Below are 27,330 nucleotides of genomic sequence, written 5' to 3' on the forward strand. Positions count from 1 at the left end.
CTACAGTGGTTTCTGGATTTTTGAACTGTTTGTAATCACGAAAGCACCTTCATGAGCATTACTGATGGGGTTTTCGAACTACTGAAAGAAACAACAGAGGGGATCGAGATGATCAGCTTATTATTGATTTAAAACGTCAAATTCCTGAAGGAGAAGTCGATTCTGTGGCCCACGGTCGCTGTGTGAGGCTGAAGGTGACACGAGTAATAATGGTATTATATGGATGGCAAAGAAGCACGACCGTGGAAGAGGGAGAGGGGTGATGTCCCAATCAATTTGGTTAAAAAAGTAGTTCCAACAAGTGATCGACAAGTCGTTCGCATAAAGGTGACATCCCAAATCTCCCTGTTAGTTCAGTTTCCTACGGTCCTGATTCGTCAAAATGGAGTACAAAAGGGTCCCACCATGCAAAAATATTTGTAATCTTCTTCTTTCAAGCGGTTAATCCACAAAAAACTTGAATTGAAGTGAAGAGTTGAATCGAACTTAAATGAATTGATTCAACTTCCACTCATCTTTGGGTGTTAGTGTAGACGAGTTCAAGTGTACTAGAAAACAGATTCCAGTGTTAGTGCCCCCAAATGAAAAGTATGATATAAAGAAGAGAATGAGTAACCTTTTATAATATACTTAAATAGAATATATGCTTAAACAGATAATTAACCAAAATAAACATGGTTACTACACTTATAAGTGATTTAACGTGTAGTATTAGAATATATTAATATCCTAATTAATGAAAAACTATATTATATTACTTAATAATTATAGTTTATTATAAATTAAAACAATAATTACATGTGACTAGAATAAATTATTTTAAATAAATAAATAAAATTTAAAAATAACATATGTAAATATAATAAATAAATAAATTATTTTGTAATAACATAAGATATAGTTTAACATTAAAATTCACTATTTTAATAAAAATAAAAAATACATAATAAATAAATAAATATATTAATTTATCAATAACATAATATATATTTTACATATTATTAATTAATAATATATTAACAAAAAATGTAAAACTAATGGTTTAATTAATTGCATAATTAAATCAATTATGAGGATGGTTTAATTTTTCCTAACTTACGAAAAATTAAACATCTTCTTCCTTAGCACGCGTCATCTTCCTCAACGGCGGGCCAGCGGGCAACAACGACGGTGGCGACGCTTCGACGGTACTCCGAGAGGGAGAAAAGAGGGAGGCCAAGAGAGAAGAGAAGTCGGGAAGCCGAGAGAGAAGAGAAGCGGGGAGGCCGAGAGGCTTGACCTCCCGTGCTCTGCGAAGGGAGAGGAGAGGGAATTCGGGAGGCCGAGAGGCTCTACAACAGAGGCTCGGCCTCCCATGCTCTGCGACGGAGGTCGAGAGGGAGAGGAGAGGGATGCCAAGAGGGAGGAAGGCCTACGGGGGTGGTAGAAGAGGGAGGAGAAAAAAAAACTTGCTGAAGGATCGCGGGGGGAGAGGGGAAGGAGCAATGCGCGTCGCGCGCTTCAATCGATTGATTCGCAAAATAGGTATGAATCAGCTTTCCCCGATTTTTGCCTGAGCGAATGAAGTGGTGTAATCTCACTTCAATGTAATTCATTCTACACTAACACCATTATTTAATGAACTACGTAATACGGGGGGAATTCATTCCACTTCATTGTGGACTAACCCCCCCAGTGTTGTTGGCGTGAGATACTGAGGATTTCTTCCAGATCCGTAAAAACAGAAGAAGAAGTCCTCCATAATAGCTTTAGAGATCTGAAATACCTGTTATTTTACCTATAACCTTTGTATATAAATAGATGTATTTGTATGCAATAGATGGATAAGAAAGAAAGGCTTAACCGAGGTTTTACATGGTATTAGAGTTGGATTAACCAATTCGACGACGACTGCAAGAGGAAAATTCCCGTTCGGCAACGACGCAGGGAACTGAGAGGGGCTCACTCTCTATTGGTGCTCCAATTCGGTCTTCCAAGAGGGTCACTATGTCGTTGGTGGTCATTAGCGACGACCGGTCCGTCAAGACCTCCAGTTCCGACGCTGAGGCTTCGCCGAAGCTTCCTCGTCGAAAAATTCCCTTGTTGTTTTAGGAACCAGTGTCGCGGGGAAGGCGACTAGTTCAAATTAATTCCGTTTGCGAAATTAATTTCAAGCCGATGCAACCCAGACCAACCTGAGCCGAGTCAAGCCAAACCCATAGGCCCAACTAGACTCGGACCAAACCCGACCCAGTCAAGCCGAGTGGAGTCAAGCCTAATGACCCAGACCAGACCCATCGGTCAAATCCGGACCAGACTGGACTCAAGTCGAGCCGGACAAAATCGAACTCGGACTGCGACTTGAATTAGACTTGACTTATGTCTTCATTTATGGCCGATATTGATGTCCAGTCCAGTGAATATTCGTTCTCCTCTACCCTGGATGAGTTGACAACGAGAATGATTGAAGCTTTGAGCAAAGCTTCAACCCCGACCCAAACCATCGATGTTGTTGCACTGATTGGAATTAAGTTGGATGGCACCAACTATGCACTCTAGTCCTAGGTTGTCGAGATGTATATCTCAGGCAAAGACAAATTGGGATATTTGAATGACGAATTTCCTCAATGGATTCTATATTTTGACGATGGCACACAAACAATGCGATTGTCAAAGGATGGTTGATTAACTCAATGGATTCTTCTCTCATCAGTAACATCATTCGATTTCAGACTGTTAAGATGGCCTGGGATGCCAATGCTACTACATATTTTGATGGTAGTGACAACTGTCAGGTATATGATCTCCGGAGACGTGTGACACGTCTAAAACAGTCTGTGGTTCTCTCAAAATATTCTAAAATAATCTTTAGGGCCTCTGGCTTGAAATAGACTTCCGTTGACCAAATCCGATTGGAGTGTTCAGTCGATATACAACGGTATAATACCTTGGTTCAAGAAGAACAGGTATATGCATTTTTGGATGGTCCCGATGATCACCTAGATCATATCTGGAGTGATGTTCTCCAAATACAACATTTTCCAACCATGGAGCAAGCCTATGCTCACATCCACAGAGAGACTATTCGTAAAGCAGTGATGACGACTAGTAGCTTTGATTCACCAGGAGCAGTTTTGACATCTACGAGCATCAAATATGGTTCACACCCTCTAGCACAGTCTGGGTCTATCTCTCTGCATAGTAGCAAATCTGGTTCCAACTCTAAATTACGAGTCACTCCAAATCATGATGGAACTAGATGCTCTCACTGTGGAAAAGCGAAGCATACCCGTGAGAACTGCTTTAAGCTACACGGGTGATTGGTGGCACAAACAAGCTAGAAGGCACCGGGATACAAGTGGGAATAATAAAGGGACAAGGAAGGTTGTAGTGGCTGTAATAGAGCCTCATCTTTCACTTACTCCAAATTCTACTCTAGGTAATGTTCTCATTGGATATAATAGAGAGGTTGATTGCAGTACTTAGATACTTGATTCAAGGAGCAACAAACCATATGATGTTTGATGTGAAGGATTTTTATTAGACCTCTCCTCCCTAGCGGACTAACATTGCCAATACTAATGAAGTTATCTCTCCGATAACAGGGGCTGGAATAGTGATGTTATCATCAGCCCTTCCATTATCTAATACACTACTTCTGTTTTCTCTTTCTCACAAATTACTATCAGTGAGTAAAGTTGTCCATGAACTAAATTGTGTTGTACTTATATACCCTATATTTTGTCTTATTCAGGATATTCTCACCAAGGAGATCATTGGGCATGGTACTAAGAGGAGAGGGCTTTATTACATGGAAGATTTCAGCGTAAGCCGTTCATATCACATGCGGCACCCCAATGACCTCAAAGTGGAACAGATTTTGTTGTGTTAGGCCATCCTTCATTTGGGTATTTGAAACATATGTTTCCCGATCTATTTTCGATTTTGTCAGTTCTGGATTTAAATGTGAAACTTGTATTTTAGCTAAAAGTCATCGGGTCAATTATTCTTTAAGTATGAATAAAAAGTGATGATCCTTTTGCTTTAATTCACTCTGAAGTGTGGAGTCCTTCCCTAAAAGATGTTAGGTCTGGTGTTCATTGGTTTGTCATATTTGTTGATGATTGCACACGAATGACTTGGCTTTACTTGTTAAAACATAAGGATGAGGTCTTTCATGCCTTTCAATCCTTTCATAAGATGATCCAAACTCAATTTTCAGCCAACATTCGAATTCTTCGATCAAATAATGGTGGAAAATATGTGAATCATCATTTCTATGATTATTTTCATCACTATGGACTGATTCATGAAACCTCATGCCCCCAGACTCCTCAATAAAGTGGTGTTGCGGAGAGGAAAAATCACCACATTCTTGAAACAACTTGGGCTCTTTTACCTGGGGCCCAAGTGCCTAGCCATCATTGACCTGATCCTGTCACTACGATTGTCTACCTTATTAACCGCATTCCTTAAAAAAATCTTGAGTTTAAGAGCCCCCTACAAGCCTTGTCAAACTATGTTTCATTACCCTTGGTGTTGATGCTTCCCCCTCGAATTGTTGGTTGCATTGCATTCGTGAATCTCCACAAAAACCAACGCTCAAAGTTTGAGCCATGTGTCATTAGGTGTTTATTTTTGGGATATGCGGGCCATAAAAAAATGATACCGTTATTACGATCCAACTACTCAGCGCACATATGTAACTATGGATGACACGTTCCTTGAATCCGAAACTTTCTACTCATCTGTTACTTCCAGTTCTACTCTTCAGGGGGAGACACGAGAAGAAGAGTTGAATTGGATGACATATGACTGAGTTAAGGACACTGATATAGTGACCACTGTGGAACCAAATCCAGAAAAGATATCCTCAATTTTTTTTGAACTAGTACCCCTCCTCCCCTCAGTATCTAACGACCCATCTCCTGAAAATATCATTGAGGTAAGTAATCCTATTATACCTCAAAATTTTAATAATATGGTTATTCTTGTTGGCTATGAATTACCAGTCAGACTCAATTGGGGCAAACCACTGGACAGATATTCCCCCAAAGAGAAGGGAAACAAATCGAAATATCCTATTGCCAATTATGTGTCTATAAAATAATTGTCTGAACCCCTTAAGAAGTTTGCAAATGAACTCTCCTCACACCATATTCCCACAAGTGTTGATGAAGATTTGAAAGACCCTAGGTGGACTCAAGCCATGAAGGAAGAAATGGAGGCATTAATGAAAAATGAGACCTGGGGACTTGTTCTTTTACCTATAGGTAAAAGAACAGTGGGATGTAAATAGGTATTCTCCATCAAATACAATCCGATGGAGCAGTTGAAGGCTAGTAGCAAAAGGATATACACAAACATATAGAGTGAATTATCAAGATATATTCTCACCAGTGGCCAAATTGAATATTGTTAGAGTTTTGTTATCTCTTGCAGCTAATCTTGTTTGGCCACTACACCAATTTGACGTTAAAAATGATTTTCTCCATGGAGATCTTGAAGAAAAAATCTACATGGATATTCCTCTAGGATATATAGAAAATTCTGAAGCAAGGACGATGTGCAAACTCTAGCGAACTTTATATGGCTTGAAGCAATCTCCTAGAGTGTGGTTTGGGAGATTGAGTTTGGCAATGAGAAAACATGGTTTTAAACAAAGCAACTCAAATCATACGTTATTCTTAAAACATCAATGAGGTAAAGTAACAACCTTGATAGTGTATGTAGAAGATATGATCATCACGGGAGATGATCTAGAAGAAATAGCAAGATTTCAAGAACAATTGGCAACAAAATTTGAGATGAAAAATCTGAGAGGACTCAAATATTTTTTGGGAATTGAAGTTGATAGGTCCAAACAAGGCATATTATTTTTCCAACGAAAATATATACTAGATCTATTATCAGAAGTTGGACTATTAGAGTGTAAGCCTACAGATACCCCAATTATCCTGAATCACAAGCTTGGAAAATACCCAAACCAAGTGCCAACAGACAAAAGAAAGATACCAGAAGTTGGTTGGGAAACTTATATATCTCTCCCATAAACGACCTGATATCGCATATGCAGTAAGTGTAGTAAGCCAATTTATGCATTGTGCAAGTGAAGATCATATGAATGTTGTGAATCAAATTCTTCGATACCAAAAGTCCTCCCTTGGAAAAGGACTCATGTTCTCAAGAAACCATCACCTAAGGGTTAAAGGTTATACAGATGCTAACTGGGCGGGGAATATTTCAGATAGAAAATCCACCTCAGGCTATTTTACGTTTGTTGGAGGGAACCTAGTTACCTGGAGAAGTAAGAAACAAAAGGTGGTAGCGTTATCAAGTGTTGAAGTTGAGTTTCGTGGGATGGATAAGGGGCTTTGTGAACTTCTCTGGCTTCGGAGATTATTAAATAAACTTGGCTTTGGTCCAAACTGTGAGATGGACTTATTCTGTGATAAGAAGGCAGTTATTGATATTTCACATAACCCGGTTAATCATGATTGAACTAAACATGTGGAAGTAGATCGACACTTCATCATGCAAAACCTTGAGACAAAGATAATTCGATTTAAGTTTGTTAAATATGAAAATTAGTTGGTAGACATACTTACAAAAGCAGTATGCAGTAAGAACTTCTACAACTCACTTGGCAAGCTGGGCATCAGAGATTTATATGCACCAACATGAGGGGAACTGTTGGTGTGAGATACTGAGGAGCACTTCTTCCATATCCGTAAAAATAGAGGAAGAAGTCCTCCGTAAAAGCTTCAGAGATCCGAAATACCTGTTATTTTACATGTAATTTTTGTATATAAATAGATGTTAAATGTATGCAATAGATGAATAAGAAAGAAAGACTTTACCAAGGTTTTACAAGTGTAGGCGGAGGGAAAGTGAAAGTGAATTCAAATTCATTTTTATTTACCCAAAATCTTTAGTACGTGTTCAATGAGTGAAAGTGAAAGTAAATTAGCAAGAGATGGAGTAGTTCAACTGCACCTCCTATCCACAAATCATTTCCTTTATGATCGTTGTTATTGTGGTTTAGTTTTCTTTTTTTGTGGTGGCTTTAGTGCTGCCCTTCTTTGCATCCTTTGTTGTACTTTTTTCTCTATCGAACCTCCTTAATGAATTTTCTCTCTCTCGTTGTCACAAATGTTAATCATGTGGTTTGATTTTTTTTTCTTATTTACGTAGCAAACCATGAAACTAGTCTCATTGCTAGATGTCGGAGGCTATATGCTTATGCTCATGATTATCATATTAACTCGATTTCAAATAACAAATGCATTTGCTTTCCTCTAATATTATTTAGCATGCTTCATCCATATATCCATGTTTAGCCCTTCAAGCTGATTTTGTGTCTGTGAATTTTTTGTTTTTACCTTTTGTAAATTATACTCTTAGGTATACCCTTCAATGTTTCTCTTCTTGTTGTTAGAAGTTTATTGATGCTAGTAGTGTTGGATCTACTCTAGACATTATAAAAGTAACCAAGTTTGTTTAGGTATATTATTTTTTATATTTAATTAAATTAATATTTTATTTTATTTTATAAATGATTTATCTTATTTTATTAATTTAAAAGTCAGATAAAACTATCTTAATAAGGTTAAATCTATCATAATATTTTATTAATAAATTTATTCTCCATTTTCCATTATATTTTTTTATTATGTATACTAACACAAGAAATTACTTTACACTACATTTTTCATTGAGCATATTAACACAAAAAAGTAATTCACTTTCACTATTTTATTCACTTTCACTTTCACGCCCTATTAAAGTGAATTCACTTTTACTAGGGGAAGTGGCCCCAAAAGCTTTAGCACACTATGTAAGTGGGGAGTGAAAGTAAATTTAATCCATGAGACTAGTGAATTAACTTTCACTCGTCGTTTCACTTGACAGTTTCACTCGAAGGACATGGGTGTGTTCTTCATAGTTTGTTTTTCTTAGTCAGGTGTGTGTGTTCCTTGTAGTCGGGTGTATGCTCGTAGGAGAGTGTGTTCCTTGTAGTCAAGTTTTCGTAGAGAAGTGTTGAGAAGAAAAAAAATGGTGATGAAAAACACCAGTTGAAAGAGCCCTTGAGAGGCGATGACATAGATCTTGCAAAGGCCAACATGGCGGAAGATGGAAAGAACAGGGAGGATGGGAAACCGGCAGAAGTTCCCTCAACGGAAGCACATGACGCAAAGGAGCTCACTTGTGGAGAAGAGGAGGGTGAAGATTACCAAGAGAAGGCAGACGAGCCATAGTGAATTGAAGTCGTGAAGGAGATGACACTTCTTGGTCTTGTGGTGGAGGCGGAAAATGAGGTGCATGATCAAAGACGGAACAATGAGGTCACAAACAACATAACTCCTACACTAACCTGATTCGTTTTTGTCCTTATTTCCTTTCACTTTTGACTTGTCCCAACTTTTTTCTTTTCGAAGATTGCTGCCTTGCTTGGTAACTGAAAGGGTCAACTCAAATTAAGAAAAGAACCTCCTAAATGACTCACTTAGGAGTGATATCTTTGTTGAACCAAAGGTGTAAAGGTTTGTTCTAGAGACGCCTAATGAAAGATTACTTTATTAGATTTCAATAGTCTTTGTTTCACTTTCTTGTCCATCTAATCTCTTATCGTCAAACTTTTATTGTTTGAGGTTTTCAGTATCCTGGGTATTTTAATTGAATGTGCGAGTCGTGCCCCTAAAATCAGACCCAGTAAATAATCCTTTGAAGATCCTATGCACCATTCAAAAGAACGAGTTTTGGACAATGTTTCCACTTATATAGAATTAAAGCAAACCCTTTTTCTTAGCAACTATTACTTTTATATATCAAATCTCCTTACATTTAGGAGATTGCTTGGTACTACTTTTGCTAGCTTGAATAGGGATACACCATCATCAATGGTACAAATCACGAAAAGATTAGGTACAAATTACCAGAGAAATACAAAGTTGTTTAAAGAAAAAGATTGGTAATTATTTTGATATCCTTCTAATGTTTTTTAATAAAAAAAACTTGAGTAAAAATTATAAGTTTAAATATATTAAAATATTTTATTAATAAAAAATTTCTCAACATTTTCTACTGTATACACTAACATAAAAAATTATTTACACTGTATTTTCCGTTAAGCACACTAACACAAAAACTAATTCACTTTTACTTTCACGAAGTAATTCACTTTCGTTTCCACTTTAATTCTCCTTGGAACTCGTCTATTTTATTCTTCATGGAGAGATCTGAAACTCCGCAACAGACTTTTTTATGTGATATTCTTGTGGAAGTGCTGAAGAAGGAAGCATCAGTTGTGCATGGTGGGCTGTTTTAGAATTTTGACTTTTGAAAAAAAAAAGAAAAATTCAGTGATTGGTGGATTCCCAGTGTAAAGAATCCGAGAAAATCATTTTTCATGAACAACAATCCTACCTGATTCTGGACCTAGTCGGAATCAAGCAGTGATTTCTGTGTAACTTTTCCTTGGAACTTGTAGCAAGTAAGAGAGAACAAGGGTATTTTCGCAGTCTGGTCCTCTTCCCGACTACCTTCTCCTGCATCAGATAACTGGATATGATATCCCAATACAGTCGAAGAGATAATTGGATATGAACGGAGATAGTGTTGGAAGGAACTGAAGGTAATTCAGCTTTTAGAACACATTGAGTTAGAGCTGAAACATTCATTACTAATTTACTGCCATCATTCTAGCCATAAACAGAGAGATAACAAACAAAAGAGAAGGAGCACAGCTGACAGACCAAAGAAATAACAGCGGTTACCATAACAATTTCCACAACACAGTCATGGTTTTCAATACGCCACAAAACGTCTCCAAATCACACAAGTACATTGCCAAAGATTCTAAGTTGCCCTTGAGGTGTGTTTAACAAAAGAAACCACCATGAAGGACGTCGTCTTCTTCCTCCTCTTCCTCCTCTTCCTCGTCGCTGCCGTCGGAAATCGAATCCATTGAACTGCTACTAGTCTGGCTCAAACAGAATAGGATAGTGAAGGGAATTTCCATAGAGGAAGTGGGTTGAGTTTAAAGGAAGAGTTTAGAGGTCGTGGGGTTTTTGTAGGGCTTGATGGCGGGGTATCTTCTCAGGATATGCTTATAACCACGTCATCTTTTGCTTTTCTCTTTAAGACTTTATGCGTTCTGGGTGCTTTTTTTTATTGTTACAGTGGGAGGCATTTACATGCGGATTCTACCTAAGTTTTGTGTTTCCAGCAGAAAGGAATATTCATGTTTTAAGGTTTGGGTGCTTTGCTTTTATTATGAACATGCAAATTGCAGATGCATATCGAGAAGCTGTACTTGGAATTTTGTGGATTCTGGGAATGTCCGAAAGGAATTGATTCCAAACAAAAAAAAGGGATCCCAAGCATCAGATGAATTTGCTTTTATTCTCCGGTTAGCTGTTGAGTGTCACCAGTTGATGAGCCCCACGTATACATCTGCACGGAAGAGCACGCGTTGAGATGTAAGAGTCCCCATCAGAGGTGATGGGGAAACTAGTATAAAAGGCCGACCACCGTGTGGTGTGCAAGTGAGAATGTTATTTTCATCATTTGGTAAGTCAAATATCCTGTCCAATACCGGGATTATCTATACCTGCTTGCTGTTTTTATTTGGCCAGAGGGCGTTCGTAGACGTTGTCAAGCAGCCACCGTTAAGAAACTCGCCTATGAGATGAAATCAAGACAATGATCGTTAATAGAGAAGTAGAGTCGCTTTTGAAACTCATATTTACGTATTGACAAGACAGTAACACCTGAAACGTCGCCCTTTTAAGACCCAAGAACGCAAATAGGAGATGAAAACTTCTAACACGCGGTACTGAGTAGCGTGTGCGAAAAACCCGTAAAACTATGCGCACAGGGAATCAATGACTAAAAACAGCACTAAAGGTTCGAACTAGTCAATTTCATACCATCACCGACCAACGATACGCACGAAGCAGCATGAACAGCGAAACAATCAAATGTACAAATAACATTTCTTCATTGTCATTCCAATAGATTTAAATCCATGTCCATAAGCACCTCTACAGGAAAATAGCAACAACACTGCATGAGCTAAACAAAACAGATACTTTTTTTTCTTTCGTATCCTTTTTCATTTTCTTTTCATATTTTTTTTTTTTTTTTATGAAGTTCCTTATGTCGTGTAGTATACTGGGTGATGTCTGTGTAGGAAGCCATAAGAGCTCATAAAGATCAAAGGAAAATATGGAAGCTCCTTTTTCTGCTCAAACAAGAGATGCTTTACCATGCTCTACCTCCTGAGGCTCTCTACAATGTAAGTTGCATAGAGATCCCTGCAGATGATGTAGAACCCAAACACAAAAAGTAAAAATGGAATGTTATGTGAAATCGTGATAGTGACATGTAAATGACAAATGTAACTGATGCAGTTTTAATAACAAAACTAGTGTGTAGAGTTGTGGCTCATGTGCAAACGTTCCTAATTCAATCAATATTGTTGTCCACATGGAGTTTGGTTAAAAAAAATGTACCAAACTCAAGCACCTACATGGAATGCTGGATAGCTTCATAAGCAGTAGTAGCTGGAAGAAATTCATTGACAGCAACTTCTTTGTTTTCGTTTTTCTTGTCTGAAGTTCATCATCAAGGAAAAGTGGCAAATATAAATCTCATTAGTAGATTACCCACAATTCACGATACTTGCATCACTATCAGCAATAAATAATTAAGTTTCAAAAGAATAACATAATTATGCTCTGGCAGTATTCCAGAGGTCATATGAAATCAAATACAAATTGTGAAGTCCATGAGGAAGCGGTCATCCTTTTTGAGTTATTAAGTTTGCAAGGATACAGTCTTCAAAGAAGCGGCGGATTTCAGCAAGGCGGTGAGGTGGGAGATCTTTGATATCTGTATAATGGCGGTATTCAGGATCATCAGCGCACACAGCAATTATCTTGTCATCCTTCTCGCCCTGTTTGCATTGTAAGATGAGTAATATATAACTTGCCAGAAAAAAATGACCACCTCCATTTTGTTATTAACATTATCTTTAAGGAGAGACAGAGACAGAGACAGCGAGAGATAGAGAGAGAGAGTAGTCAATTCTAAGCCCAAGAAAACTAATGCCCTCCAGGTTCACAACCAGCACAGAACTTTGTTGAGACTCTAAACATAATCAGAAATAGACATCATATTTGAGAGTTGAGACAAAGCACTGATCACGTTGATCTTCCTGACTGAGGAACACCATATGAATTCTAGGAGTAACAATCTTATAAATACTATTTCTCTCACATAGTACCTGATCAATCATAGGCATGAGGCCAATGGCTTTGGCCCGGAGGAAACATCCTGAGAGAACAGGTTCCTACTTGTATTGACAATGTCAGAGGTCAGAGAAAAAGTAAAGATAAAGTAGCATCAGAGTTTCAGAACAAGCTGAAAGTTCCAAATCAAAGTAAACTTAGAAGAGTGAGAAGGCTTCTCCACAGCCTTTGTTCAGGTGTGGGTATACCATAGCAGCGTGTTTCCCACTTCCAGGAAAAGTAGCAACAATGGCTGAGCAAGCATAAGCAGTACATATACCATGTTTATCTTGAGATATACCTGCATTAAGACTAAAACATCCATGGGATCACTATCCTCGCAAAGTGTTCGTGGGATGAAACCATAGTTGTGGGGATAAACGACAGAAGAGTATAATACACGGTCCACCTGCTCATAGAAGTGTAATTTCCTTAGACAAAGATGATTTTAAGCAAGGTATGGAAGAAAAAGAATTCCTAGATTACCTTGATCAGACCAGATTTTTTATCAAGTTCATATTTCACCTTACCCCCTTTTCCTATTTCCACCACCTGCACAATTTTCAAACAATTTCCTTAAACTGTAACCAGCTAACTCATTCATCATGTGATATGTGTGAGTGGACAAGCTAGATATGGATTTTTCACCTCTTGTTCTGCCAAAAAATTCAGTAATCAAATAAACAAATGACAGATTTATGTCGAGCAAGGTAAGGTGGTTCTAACTTTGTAACAACTAATAGTTAGAGAAGTATGCTAACACTGGTAAATCAAAAGGACAACTTCTGGCAGTCAAACATGATGCAAGCTATTGAAGAAGTAATGAACAACAGTGTGTAATCAGAAAAGGGAAATAAGAACACCTAATGCTTCAGATCTTCAGTTGATATATTAACAGGAAAAAATTGAGATGATGAGGGTGCATCAAGACAAAGCTGATGAGTTTTAAAGAAGTGAATGCAAATACAGAGCCAAACCCAACATAGTTCGGTAATAATGAACCGCATACAAAACCAACCTCTGTTAATCTCAGAAAAGTGAGGTTTAAACTGTATGACTTATAGATAGTTAGCCATGTCATGCAACTTTAACACTTTTGCAATGCATGGATGTATACATTTACTGAGCCACCTGCTGCAACTTTTCTTACAATACAACAGCTTACTTTCTAGAACAAGGAAAAGTTTCACACACTTTCTAGGATATTAATCATTCAGATTTCCTAACAGGACAAGAAACTGTATGCATTTAACTTTAACCTACCAACAGTTAGCAAAGCAAGAAAGTGACTTGCAATAAGCATATCCCATTACTAAGTATAGTTAAGCATAATGTGTAGAAGCCTTACACAGTTGAAGATTTTTGGAGCTCCAGGTCCTGCATCCAAATTTTAAAACCTTTAAGTGAACAAGTTCAAAATTATCAAAACACCAACATGTTCAATTCTGAAACCTAGCCTTCTGAAAAGAATAAATAAATAAAAAGAATTAAAGCAATGGCAGTGGCAATTAGCATCTTAAGGCAATGAAAATTAGGAGTGAAGAAGCTGCGACAAAACTCTGTACCTATTTCCAGATCATGCCAGGGGTGTGCAGCAACTGCCCTATGAGTTAAGGATGCTAATATTCGTTCATTAAGACAGGGTCGTGATGGCTGCTGCTTGGGAGCATCCTCAGGAATTTCAGGTGGTGGAGTCATGCCTTCAAGCTGCAAAAATATATTAACAAACTTCTCAGTTATGAGTAACTAGTACCTTGTGACATAATTGCACAGGACATAATGGATAAAAGAAATTTTGAAGAATATCACCCATACAAATTGGTACAAGTCCAAGGGAGTAATGTATCACACAGCTTTCCTTTATCTGTTTACAGTGGAAGAGTCTTGGTAAAGTATGAGTATTTGAAAAATTAGAGAGAAAACTTAAATGTATAAGAGACAGGACATGTATAGTTCCAATTTAGTTTGCCCCACCCCCTATACTTCTGATCCATGCATATATAAAAAAATCTGAGGTTTAACACACTAACATTGCCTTGACATTCTAAGGTCAGCCTTTACAGATGACAACTCTCAACTATTTATCTCAAGATCTACAATTCTAAACCTCAGATTATTTGCAGAAATAAGAGAAGAATCACACAAATAAGAAAACTTTTTTATTTTCAGAAATTTTACTAAGAGACTCCTGAACCTAAAAGGTGGTATCATGTACTTGAAAACTCAGGATCCCAGAGTACATATCACTAAACTTGATGCAGTACTAAAGTATTAGAGAAAAACCAGAATAGAGTAGGGTATTTTGACATCAAGAGGTACAACCTAGCCTGCTCTAGCTCATTATCTGGTCGTCAAATTATGCTGAAGCCTAGTTGTTATATTTCACAAAACATTAGTCTTAGTAACAATCGCTCAGCCTTCAGATTTGAGAATATTTCTCAATGTTAGTTAAAATCATTATGAGCAAGACTTGTTATGCAAATGGAGAATGAATAAGTGAAGAAGGTTTGGAAGCCCCACACTACCTAGCTTTAAGAAATGACTCTGCAACAGAATGCAACTATTTGTTTGTATCATTGAGCACTCATCACTTTGACAACCAAAAGTTTCTTGTATAATAATGTGCTAAATTGAAACAACAAATTGTTAGAGAGCTACTTCTAGGTGAATGCTAGCAATTCGAATAACTGATCTCATCGTTTTCATTCCCAGCTTACCAATGAAAGGGAAATGACAATGGCATGCTAGCCAGGTGAAACACAAACGCAAGATGAAATGGATGTTTACTATTTCTTCTTACTTCAGCAGTTCTCTTACACAACATAGAAGTATCAGAATCTATGTCAGACCTTCTTGAAAAACTGAATAACATTCAGCTAATGCATTTTGCATATCTTACAGAGAACAACTAAGAATCCAAGGGTCATACCACTAAGCGAGAAGAACGTATGGCTATCGATAATTCACAAAATGCTGCAGTCTTGAGAAAGATAGCATCATAAAAAAGTAAATCAGTTACACAATAAACTCAAAGACCAGAGAAAAGAAAAGAAAATTATAAAATGAAACATATGCATCCCCAAACAGAGTTACAAAATGCAATAACACAAGTAAAAGCCAAGTCATCGTAAGTAGCTATGCATGAAGCAGATTTAATCATTCAGATCATTCCTTATATTTAGATCACTGCAAACAAAAGGTAAACCAGTGGCATACTAGCCAGGTGAGACCCAAAAGCAAGAAGAATGGATGTTTCTTAATTTATTTTCACTTTAGCAGTTCTCCTACACAAGATAGAAGTATCAAATCTATGCTCTCACATTCTTGAAAAACTGACCAATATTCACATAAATGCACTTTGTGGATCTTACAGAGAACAACTAAGAAGTCAGACGGCCAAGACACTAAATGAGAAGATCGAATGGCTAACAATATTCATAGAATGCTACAGTCTCGAGAAATATGGCATCAGAGAAAAGTACATCAGGTAGCTAATAAACACAAAGATCAAACAAAAGTAAAACAATTTACTAAATGAAAACTACGCGTCACCAAACAGAGATCCAAACTAGAGGAACACTATAGAAACCAACACGTGCTCATCATAAGTAGCTAGGCACATGAAGCAGAAGATGTCATTCAGATCACTCCTTTTATTTAAGATTAATGCGAATCAGAGACTACGTGCATGCCTAAACAGCGTAAAATGAACTGAATGTACGAGATACAGAAAAGCACAAAGCGCTTGAAAGCAAACAGCGGTGAGAACATAGAAAAACAAACTGAGAGCTATGCTACACATTCAAGGATCAACGTACACCAAATTCAAGGATCATATTTCACTCATCCGAACAAGACGACCAAAAGGACTTCGTACATATACTGCATGATTGATATGTGCCATTGCCATAAATCTACACTAACTTCAAACACAGGAAGAGGAAACTCAGCTTTCTAGAATACCTGTGACAAGAGAAGCGGACTCGAAAGGTGAACAGAAACTTGCGCACCAAACAGTAGATCCGAAAGCAAGAAGAAATAAAGAAAGAAAGAGAGAGACGAAGGAGAGGTGGCCAATCGAAGAGAAACGAAACCCTTAAAAACGCAAAAGAAAGGAAGAGAGCGGAAGCGTGGACATCAAGTTCGTTTCTGCTTTTTCACTCTTTGCTGCTTTAAAGACTAATCGCCAACACTGCTGGTCGCAAAGCAGGCGAGCTGGTGTCAAGGCTTCTCCGCGACATGGAATGGAATTATGCGTGATTCCGCCTGGGTCCACTCAGTCATTCCTACCTGTCGTAAAGGTACTGAGTGGTGGTCAGAGCAAACCGTCGATCTAACGGTTGAGGTGTTATAGTTGAGAATAACGGTAGGGATGGTATGGAGTCGCGTGGAAGCGAAGACACATAGTACCATCGGGCACATGAGAGACGGTAGTCATCGACACTCGGCTGATGGGCACTGAAAGGAGTTGATTTGTGCACCTGGTGGGACGTGAATAGAGCTGGAGTATTATATGTGCCACTATGCTATGGTGGTAGTAGATTTGCTGACAGGTGCGAGATTTTTTTATGATGTAAGGTTCCAATTACTAGATACTTCGCCATGGACTATACTTAATCAACTATGAAGTCATAGATTAACCATTGTCATCTTTCACTATCACTTTACAATACTTTCACTTTATAGGACTTGGACCAATTGTCATCAACCTGCAACATGAGTTCAAAAGCTTGTAAAGTACCATTCGAGTCTTTGAATTCTTTAATGGCCCTGAGCTTTATCTACTCGGTCGTCATCCATGAAAATTTGTCCATTGTTAACCTTCTGGTCGATTAGTATTGCAAGTCTTAGAAAGTATTTAGAGATTCTCTTGTAAGTTTCTCGTCCTCATTGTTTTGAACTAAAGCTCGAGGGATTAAAATTTTACCTTTTTTTACAACTTTTTCTCCTATTTATATCTCATCAAGCACATCTCAGGTATCTTTGGACAGTTTTGCCATGTGAACCTTGTATAAGATGTTTTTCTCTATTGCTTAAATAATGCAGTAGACCTTCATGTCTTTCTTCTTCAATCTTTGATTTTCGTCTGCTCTTTTGAACTCACTTATTTATCCTTTGTTGGCTCCTTCTACCCTTCTTGGACTATTTTGATCCAATCTTGAGATACTAATAACACCAACATTTCCAATCTGCAATGCTCATAGTTGCTTTTGTCGTCATATTTTGGTGGTAAAAAACATGCTACTTGAGCCATTGTTGGATGCCATATGATCTAAAGGGTAAAAGAGTTGAAGAAATTGGTTTGGAAGTACCTTAAAGGGTGAAGATATGGTCTAATGTGAAAAGTTGGTTTGGGTCAACAGGACCAAGTTCAATTTGCTAGATCAACTATCTTTAAAAACTATTAATTGGTTGAACCTAGTCTAGTCTAGTGTGGGTTCAAATTAAAGAGCTGATAAGCTTCATGAGCAGTTTGACTTTGTAAAAATCCGTATTCACTTATGGTAGCTAAATTATTCGAGTATTTCATAAGAATAGGACACATAAATTACCCTTCTATTTAAGGGATTCTTGTTGTAAATATGCGTGTATATATGACTTGAATTCAATGGAAAATTGTGGTTCATTTCAACAAACAACAATTCCTTACGTAGATAGCTGATTTCCCTCCTTTTTATCGAATTTGAGGATCGATGGTCTTGTCTTCCTTTCTTCTTTGCTGCTATACGTCATCTTAGCTTGTTTTGATGTCAAAATCCCTTCAACTCACTTTAATACCACTTGATAGATTGGATTATAAGTCTTCAAAATTTTATATAAAGGATTAGAGAAGGAAAGGATTGAAGAAGAACAAGTACATAGAATAGAGAAAAGGAGGAAGGTTTGGTGAGAGTTTGGAATTTTATTTCATCTATGAAACTTACAGACTCCATCATCAATCTTGCAAAACAAAAAAACAAAAAAAAACTTAATCCAACTCTAAAACTTCCATGAATCACAAATTCCTAATCTTGAACAACTTCCATGTTGATTTATAGGGACGAGATATAAACACAAGAGATCTCAAGGGAAGGAGGAAGAGAAGAATTATAGCTCTTGGGAGAGAAGAAAGAAGAAACTAATAGAGAGAAAGAAGATGAAAAGATAGAGAGGTGTATGGACGAATTTACTTCATTTTATTTCTATATTGTGTAAAAGTATTTATAATGACTACAATGTCATTAGGGTGACCTGTTTCAAAAATAAAAACGATATAAAAGGACATAAACCAATTTGTATAATTACAATTCTATGTCATCTTTATGAAATTCTCCTCACTTATTAGCTATGCCACCCCTACAAACATAGGTGTCTCTTAACATTTCACGGTTGTTACATGGACGAGTGGTACATGTCTTTTAGTTCTTCTCAATCACAATTCTTTCTCTAAGCGTTGACTTTGGGTAAACTCCAACAAGTAGTATTACAAGAACTTACGAGAATCCTTTGAGAGTTGGGTAAGCTTCGAACTGCAATATAGGATGTGTTTTTTCGCCTCACAAGAGAATTGATGCAGTTATTTAGAGGAACGAAAAAACAATTGATGTTGGCACCTTCAACAGCATCTATAAACCCAAGTGGCTAGGACAAAACTATGGAGACAAACTTACCATCGACCAACAACCAAGTTTAGTCTAGAGATATTTTCATCCAAGGACCCCGTTGTCGGTGAACGTCGGTCAGAGATGAAGTTTACTAGGAATGGATTGAAATCACCTTAAAAGTGGAAGTATTCATGAACAATCCCAAAAAAATATTCTTCCACTACGTCAGTGGACACTCTTCAAGTTTTAACAAAGAAGATAAGCCCTCCCATACTCCAAAAACTAGGAAGAAAAATAGCAGCTTGTGCAGCTCATAATGCGAACGACAATGGCTCCTTCTTCCTGATGCCGATCTCTTTCATGCACCTGCTTGCGCTCACATGGCTGCACCCTACAACTCTTTTGCCGCCTGTCGGTGCGCCCCTTCATCAATCACGAGGCACGCTATGGGTAGGCCACCGGGTCACAATAGGAGTAACATAAGTTGGTGGTCGCACTCGACTCAGCCAAGAAGGCAAACGGATCTTGATCTGGCCAGCTTGAAATGGTCTGTACAGAAAATCTGACTATAATTGACGTAGGAATTTGAAGTAACCCACCCACATGCCCTAACCACTGTTTGCTCTTATTTTATTTTATTTCATCACCAAAGGGATTAATTTATGTTTAGGATTTTTTTTATTAAAATGTCTCATCTAACCTAGTGGGTTATTAGGTATGAAATTCATGAATGGCCGTTCAATTATTCATCAATTTACGAGTGGGACCGACCCATCATGACATCGCACAAAGTAAGATTGCTAATTACCGTCACTGGCTTCATGATGGATTGCATAACACAATCATTTGGAAGCAAAGTACCCAAACTCTCCAATCGAAATACAAGGACACAAATTACTAATTTTAGGTAAAACCGACATTAAAAAGTCAAAACCTGTTTTTCTTCGCATGAAACAGATCTCAGAAGGTTTTTCTATTTTATCCTTTTTCAGGAGAAGCGAAAACTGGCACGACCGAAATCCAGCTCTTGCCTGGACTCGGCCACGCCTATGAAACAGTCAAGGTTGGTTCCCATTTTCAATTCGCAAATTTGATTATTTTAATCGGTCACCGGATGCTTCTGAGAGAGGAATATTTCAGCTGTCTTAATGATTAATTTAGATAATATTCTCGTTTTTATTGTCTTAGACGTTCCCTGCCCATATTCCGATTTGATTCATTGAACGGTGGAGCCCGCAGATTTAGCTGGGCCCAGTCTTAGGGAGATTGGAAAACGTAGATGGGAAGGGGGGGGGGTTAAGGATACGGCTAGGCGCAACTTGTCCGTACACGCGTGGATTACGATACAATGCGCCGAGATCTTAACCTCCGAGGGGGACACTGCGCACCAATGCTCAGCTAGGTCCGACGGACGATCAGAGGTTCTTAAGGAAAAGCAACCCCCTCCCACGCCCTCTCCTCTGTCTCCTCTCTGTCTCTTTCTCTTTCTCTCTCTTCAAATCTTCAACGGCCGGGGCCGACCACTGCTGACGTCTCTCAGACGCCTCCGCCTCAGATCTCTTTCACTTCCTGAGGTATAAATTTATTTTTCGTTTTTGTTATTTTGTGACTCTTTTTTAATGGTGTTTTCCTGGAATCATATCATTTCTTCATTTCTTCGACGTTGAGACAGTTTTTCTCCCCGTGTCACCCTGCCTCTCTCCCTCTCTTCTTAGGGTTTCTTTTTTCCTTCTCCCATGGCCGCTCCACCAGCCAGGGCTCGAGCTGACTACGATTACCTCATCAAACTTCTTCTGATCGGCGATAGCGGTGAGTGATTCGAGCTCCCGGGTTCCGTTTCTTGTGTTTATTTGAGGATCGGGATTTGGGCGTTGTTTGCGTTTAGTGCAACATGTATCTTTCTGATCTACTTGTTTTCTCTTAGATTTAGCTTCTCGAGGTATCCATTTGTTTGATCTGTTTAATTTTCACAACTTATACTGTTTGAAATTGATTGGATGTCATATGAAAGACAATTTGTTCGCTGGAGGAGTGTTTATGGCCAAATCGAGCTTATCCTTGATCTGTTTGTATAGTTTCTTATGAAGTCGTTGTTAAAGTGATGACACGGGGCGCCTTAAGCGCGTAATGAGTTCGTAGGCGCCCAATGTTTCATATGGAGAGGAAGCGTGTCCTTCTTTCCAATGATACGGGATTTTTCTGTTTATTTTGTTTTTCATCTTTCAAGGATTAGTTGATTGAAGGTACCGGTGGTTGTGATGATGGTTGCGCCAATTTTACTAGTATTTTGGTGTGGTTTTTTTAGCTGGTCCTTTGCAGTTTACCTAGCGGTTTCCAAATTCTCTTAGTTGGGGATCCTTCTTTTGTCTTGCAAAAAGCTATGCAAATTCTGAATAACAATTGTTAAACATTTTTTTATCACAGAAAACCTGCTGATATTGCATAAACGTTGGTGTATTTTGTTGTGCAGAGCTTGTAAATATGTTAAAGAATGTTTATTAACGATTGAGTCTTATTTCTTAATCACCAAAGAGTGAAAGTCCCACGTGATGTTCCTTCCAGGAAAATTGCTTTGAAGGCAATTTAACTCCTAGATGAGTAGGCATTCATCATCATTCAAGGTCTATCCGCCGCTCTTCCTCCTCTCCCATCTCTCTCTAAATTTTAATCTCATATGTCCTGGTGTTTGATCAAAATAATTGATACTTTTTACATATGCCTTATTTTGCCTGTTATTTGGCAAGTGTGTAATTTTTTTTGGACCTGTTTCGCGTCCATATATATTTGTTTTTATCGAGAATTCACTATAGAGATTTTGATTAATAGGCAAGTGTAATGCTTATGTTATCTTTCCTCCACATTAGTTTTAACTTGTTTAAGCCAGGAATCTTATCTTTGTACCCAGAAACATCTACTGCCGTCAAGGCTTCAGCTTTACCTCTTTGATACCTGGTATTGATTTGTTACTATTGATAGATCCAATATGTTTGAGGCTCTGTATGAGGAAACTTTGAGATTTTGTTTCTGTGGATATTATCTTTCTAAATTTGCCTCTGGCATATTGTCAGTCAAAGGTTTAATGCCTTCTTGGCATGTTGAAGTTTGGCGTGTGTCATCTATTTGGGTACTTCCCTTTGTTCTTCATCCTTTTTAGATGAATCCCGAATCTACTGGGCACTTCCATCTGATTTTTTCAGTTATTGACTTAAGGTTGCATGTTTTGACGGTAGATAATTAGGGATTTATGGGAAAAATTGTCACTATAGAAGGACATGTGACTGAAGCGGGTTCAATGAAGCTTGTTGCCATGGATGTTTTTGCATGTTGATACCTCAACTAAATGATTCTGCCATTTTTTTAGCATTTCATGCAGACCTATACAGCATTAGCAGTTTTTTGTTTAGCTGAACATGCTTCACTCTATGCATTTGCAAATTGGGAATGATTATCAGTTGCCTTTTGTTCAAGGTCAAAATGTTGGAATGTCAAAGTGTATTCTTTATTTTCTTTTTGTTGGTTGTAATTAGCAGAGAGCCTCTGGCTGTTGAGAAACAGTTCAATTCATGATAACTCTTGGAATTATTTGACCTGTCTGATGAAAAAAACTTGTGAAGGATTGCAGGTATAATTATAAATAACATCAGGATTACATACATGTTTTACTTTAGGGGCAATTAAGAACTTCTTAGTCTTAAATTAGTTATGTAAGTGCTACTTTTGAGAATGAACTTAGAAGTTCTTCAATCATACATGATGGAGAAAGTAGTTTAATTAGTGTTCCTTTTGGTTGGGAATGAGAGCTTCAGTTCACTTCGCAACACTTTGTTGTGAATATGTTTTTATATAATACACTTTGTTGGGTTTTGAAAATAGTGAGGCACTTCATATATCTTTAGGGGAGATGTTTGTGTGATTGAAATTGTCATTGGAACTTTATTACTGGAAGAAAAGTTTCCAGAGGGTTTTTGAGCTATTTTACTTTTTTCCAAATGACTCGGCTGCAAGATAAGGAAGAGAGAAAGAGGTAATTGGTTGCTCTGCTGCACTAGATCTTTTTGGCAGGAATAGTGATTTATGTATCTTGAAGGTGCACCATCGCATCTGTACATTCTAACGAGGAGGTTGATGATCTAAATTGCAAAGTTGGTTAAAAAAATCTAATTATGATATTAAACTTCCAACTTATTCCTTATAAACTTTGGAGGTACATCTCAAGGTACATACAGCATTGCTTGTTCGGCAGACATGTTGGTGTTGGGAAAGAGGTTGGGAGGATAGGAGGCAGAAAAGAATAATTAGAGGAAGAAGGTGGAGGTGCTAGAAGCCGGCATGGTGAGAGCTGACCAGTTGATATACTAACTAAGAGAGAGTTTCTTTTCCAAGCAGTATTAGGCTTCTGTTGCCCATGTATGGAGATGGATTTTTCAAAACCAAATCCCCAAAATATGAGGAATATTGTCATCTTCTTAGCTTTGTTAATTGCCTGCTTCTTCTTCTGTCTTAGGTGTGGATGAAAGATATCATGCATTAATTTTATTGGGATACTAGCACCTCAGGGTTTATTGGAGATAAACCTTCATGAAGTTGTTTACTCAAGGGTTTATTGGAGACACACCTACATTCCAAAAAGAAGTTATTAGCTCAAGGGCAATCCCATTTGTCACTTCTTTTAATTTGATAGAGGATTTTGAACTTAAATGACATTATGTTACACATTTCTTGTTTCTCATTCATCTGTATTGTCTTTGTGAAATTGTGATTGGTTAGTGTCCATTGCTTTTTGGTGTAATATATAAAACATAAAAAAAGGAGTATGAACCTAAGACTATCTAAGCTTGTTGCACCTAATTTTTTATTTAACCATCAAATTTGAATTGAATGACTTAAACATGGTTTTTTCTTATTCTACATTTATTTCTTATTGTATATCATTGATGCTCATTTGACATTTTTCTTAGAATTTTTACAATAACATGAAGATATTGACATTATCATAAATATGATAAAATAAAAGCCATTCTTGCAATAGTGTAACTTTTTTAAGAAAGAAAAGGTTGGGTGCAGCCAAATTTGGCAGGGCTCCAATCCAGCCTCCTACCTTTCCCTTGTCCCTATCATGGCTATGCATGATGTCCTGAACAGCCATGTCATGGGTTGTTTACTACACACTGCGCCTTGAAATATATTCTACTTGTCTTGACTTGAGCACATGAAAGAACCATTATAGTCTCTGATGCAACAGAATTTTCATTGCATGAAAGGTTTCAGAGACAACAATTTTAGGACATCTGATACAGCTGGGAGTATTTTTCTGTTTATTCATACATGAGATGGTTGATTTAGTTGGAATTACACGCCTAGCCTAGATTATTCAGAATTTCTTCCACATGAATGTTATAAATGACATTGCTTATCATTCCTTGACAGTTTTTTTTTTTTTTTTTTCAAGCTGTAATCTTTCTGCATTATATGGTCATTGAGATTTCATTGGCAATTTTTCTCTCCTTACTGAGCCTATGTATTCTGGAACATCCTTTGACATTTTAGTGTGATGGTTGTTATAGGTGTTGGTAAAAGTTGCCTTCTGCTCCGGTTCTCAGATGGGTCCTTCACCACTAGTTTTATTACTACTATTGGGTGTGTTGTCTGGCTATTTCCATTTCGATGCAGATAAGTTATGTTTGTTTTATATCATTGTATTAGAAAATTTCACATCTTTATGCAGAATTGATTTTAAGATAAGAACCATTGAACTTGATGGAAAAAGAATCAAACTGCAAATTTGGGACACTGCCGGTCAGGAACGTTTCCGAACTATCACTACAGGTAGTTTTATTTTCTTGAATTGTGCTTATTTTCTCTGGTATCTGTTCTGGTTCTCTGTCATCTTTTACAACACATTTTACTTCCTTTTTGCAGCATACTATCGTGGAGCTATGGGGATTCTATTGGTCTATGATGTTACCGATGAATCATCTTTCAACAGTATTAATTTCCCTCTTAATCTTTTGAAGTTTTGAGTACCCTCTCACTCTGTCTCTCTCCTCTCTCCATGACATTGGCTTGATTTTATTCAGATATAAGGAACTGGATTCGCAATATTGAACAACATGCATCAGATAATGTTAACAAGATACTGGTGGGGAACAAGGCCGACATGGACGAGAGTAAAAGGGTAAATGGGATGACTGCTCTCCTTTTTGTTGATTAATTGAGGCTCCACCTTTGGAAGTTCTGTCCATTTTTGCTTTGTTTTCTCCTCCATACTTAAAAGGATTTCTGTTGATCTCCTTCTCAGGCTGTACCTACATCAAAGGGTCAGGCACTCGCTGATGAGTATGGCATCAAATTTTTTGAAACTGTAAGTAGGGTTTTCATCAATCATCCATTACTAGACCAACAACGATTGTTCCAACAACGATTTGCTTAGTTGTAAATTTTGTTTATGGTCACAGAGTGCAAAGACAAACTTAAATGTGGAGCAGGTCTTCTTTTCCATAGCAAGGGATATTAAACAGAGGCTTGCAGAAACTGACTCCAAAGCTGAGGTAAGCTTTCAGGTCTAATCAATTAAGCTTCATTATAGGGACTCAGATTTTGGGAATGCTGGTGTTTGATGTGGCTTTCTTGAGTTACTGGTGTGTAGCATTAGAATCTAGTCTCAGATGATTGATGGTTTTATTCCTGAAAAAGAATACTATTAGCTATCTAGCATCAAAATGGTTGATGGCCAGTAGGACCTGATGGGTCGTGTGTTCTAATTGTTGATGTGGTTAGATTTGTGAGAATGTTTAACTGCAGGCATCCAGTGTCTAACATTGTCTTGATACAGTTCAGTGAATTGTGTCATTTAGGAGGCATAGATTATACTGTGACACTGCCTATCAGCGTTTACTGCATTGAAAACACAATTTTTTTTACGGACTATTAATGGATCTTATTTATTTCATGGTTGCAGCCTCAGACGATCAAGATTAACAAGCCCGACCAGGCAGCTGGAGATGGTAAAGCTCCCGAGAAGTCAGCTTGCTGCGGTTCTTAGGGAAATAATTTTTAACTGTAGATAGAGAGCAACGGAGTGGGGTAGTGGCCTCGGGGAGGAAAGGATCGTTTGATGATACCGATAATGGTGATGATGAATATGGTGGGTGCTTTGTATTTTTCTCGTATCATTCTTTTCTGACTACTTGCTTATCTAGTGTGGATGAAATGTTAGTAAAGTTTCCTGTCTTTGAGGAATTTATTTAACAAAGACGAAAATGACAATCTTTTCTAGTTCTGTTCCTTTTTTTCTGGCACTGTATACCTGGCTTTTCGGATAGCTGTAATTGCAAATGAATATTTTTAGAATATATATATATATATATAGTAGTTAACCAGCTGAACTTTGACGGTCCACATGAAGTCTGTTAACGTTCAGATAAAATCAAGGGATTCCAATTTCCATGTGATAATGAATGATATCGTTCCTCACGGCGTTCAAAACTTGACAATATGGCAGCAGCGATACCGTAGTAAAATTCGAAATTTAATAGTGGGAATATTAGGGATAAATCTTATGGTTATGGTTAAGGATGGAAAAGCAGACATTCTACGATACGTTGGGCTTCGTCAACCGAAGAAGAATCGGTCCTCATCGGTCAGGAAGCAGCAGCCAAGAGCCATCCATCATGGGTAGACGGGCAGTTGAAGAATATATAACATGCAACGAACGCTGGAAATCACACCTATAGAGCTTTTAAACTGAAGTCAATTAATGTGATGGAGCCAAATTCTTCTCCTTCTGTCATGTGTTTCTGCGGCTTACCTGCTTTGAACAAACTTTGTAGGCCCTCATGGAACTCCAACCCTTGAGATCAAGCTACCTTTTTCTGCTTTCAACTCAGACCTTCTGGAGCGTGTAGTGGCCTGTAGAAAAATTGGATGGTCTGCTCCCCAAGGACAATTCCTCCTTTTGCCCTTACTCCGTTCGTCGTTTTGGTTTTGGGCTTCTTAACCACTTTTTCGCTTGGACGTTGGCACTAGGCAGTTGATTCCGAATTTGGAAACCCGTGCACCAAAGCTACGACTGTTTATATAAGGCATTGTTATCGACACCAATTAAAGTTAAGTAAATAACACATCTAGCATAATATAAATTCATCATATGTCAAGTCAATTGTGCGTTAAACGTTAATAAATATCCACAGATGGTTCCTCGATTAGAAAGTTCTTATACCTGTTAGATGGGGCTGGGTTCGGTTTATGGGCCACTTAAAAAATTTGGGTCAATTTAAATCCCTCTAAAATTTAAAAAATTTGGGTCAATTTAAATCCCTCTAAAATTTTAATATGCATTTATGCTACGCTAATGTCTAAGATTTTAATTTATTTTTAATTTGCAAATTCATTCTGAAAAATAAACTAGCTCAACTCAAAAGACTTCTTCAAGGCACTGTCACGTGTCTCCGCTAGGATCGTTAAGATGGGCCGTA

The 27,330-nt window shown here is 37.7% G+C and overlaps 2 protein-coding genes across 6 annotated transcripts; one reads left to right on the forward strand and one right to left on the reverse strand.

Annotated features, from left to right (window-relative positions):
- Positions 1 to 11,055: 11,055 nt before the first annotated feature.
- Positions 11,056 to 16,464, reverse strand: LOC137942475 (soluble inorganic pyrophosphatase 4-like). Of its 5 annotated transcripts, XM_068788136.1 has the most exons (11): positions 16,236 to 16,464; positions 15,202 to 15,252; positions 14,088 to 14,136; positions 13,838 to 13,979; positions 13,621 to 13,649; positions 12,759 to 12,824; positions 12,574 to 12,681; positions 12,269 to 12,334; positions 11,818 to 11,938; positions 11,513 to 11,594; positions 11,056 to 11,297 (listed from the first exon to the last, which is right to left on the reverse strand). In XM_068788136.1, exons 4-11 carry the CDS (start codon positions 13,968 to 13,970, stop codon positions 11,255 to 11,257), a joined length of 648 nt encoding a protein of 215 aa, XP_068644237.1. In that variant the 5' UTR covers positions 13,971 to 13,979; positions 14,088 to 14,136; positions 15,202 to 15,252; positions 16,236 to 16,464; the 3' UTR covers positions 11,056 to 11,254. The 5 variants fall into 5 exon arrangements, with proteins under 5 accessions (XP_068644237.1, XP_068644236.1, XP_068644240.1 ...); XM_068788135.1 differs by lacking the exon at positions 15,202 to 15,252; XM_068788139.1 differs by lacking the exon at positions 14,088 to 14,136.
- Positions 16,465 to 20,297: 3,833 nt separating this feature from the next.
- On the forward strand, positions 20,298 to 26,159 carry LOC137942478 (ras-related protein RABE1c). Its single transcript, XM_068788145.1, has 9 exons — positions 20,298 to 20,430; positions 20,572 to 20,665; positions 24,421 to 24,493; positions 24,582 to 24,682; positions 24,776 to 24,841; positions 24,934 to 25,031; positions 25,155 to 25,217; positions 25,312 to 25,404; positions 25,815 to 26,159. The coding sequence occupies exons 2-9, from the start codon at positions 20,593 to 20,595 to the stop codon at positions 25,896 to 25,898; spliced, it is 651 nt and encodes a 216-aa protein (XP_068644246.1). The 5' UTR covers positions 20,298 to 20,430; positions 20,572 to 20,592; the 3' UTR covers positions 25,899 to 26,159.
- The last annotated feature ends 1,171 nt before the right edge of the window (positions 26,160 to 27,330 follow it).

Source organism: Aristolochia californica, unplaced genomic scaffold (assembly GCF_029961685.1).
Source record: "Aristolochia californica isolate CCGP_79_NKW_82.1479 unplaced genomic scaffold, dmAriCali1.0.hap1 SCAF_10, whole genome shotgun sequence".
NCBI lineage: Eukaryota > Viridiplantae > Streptophyta > Magnoliopsida > Piperales > Aristolochiaceae > Aristolochia > Aristolochia californica.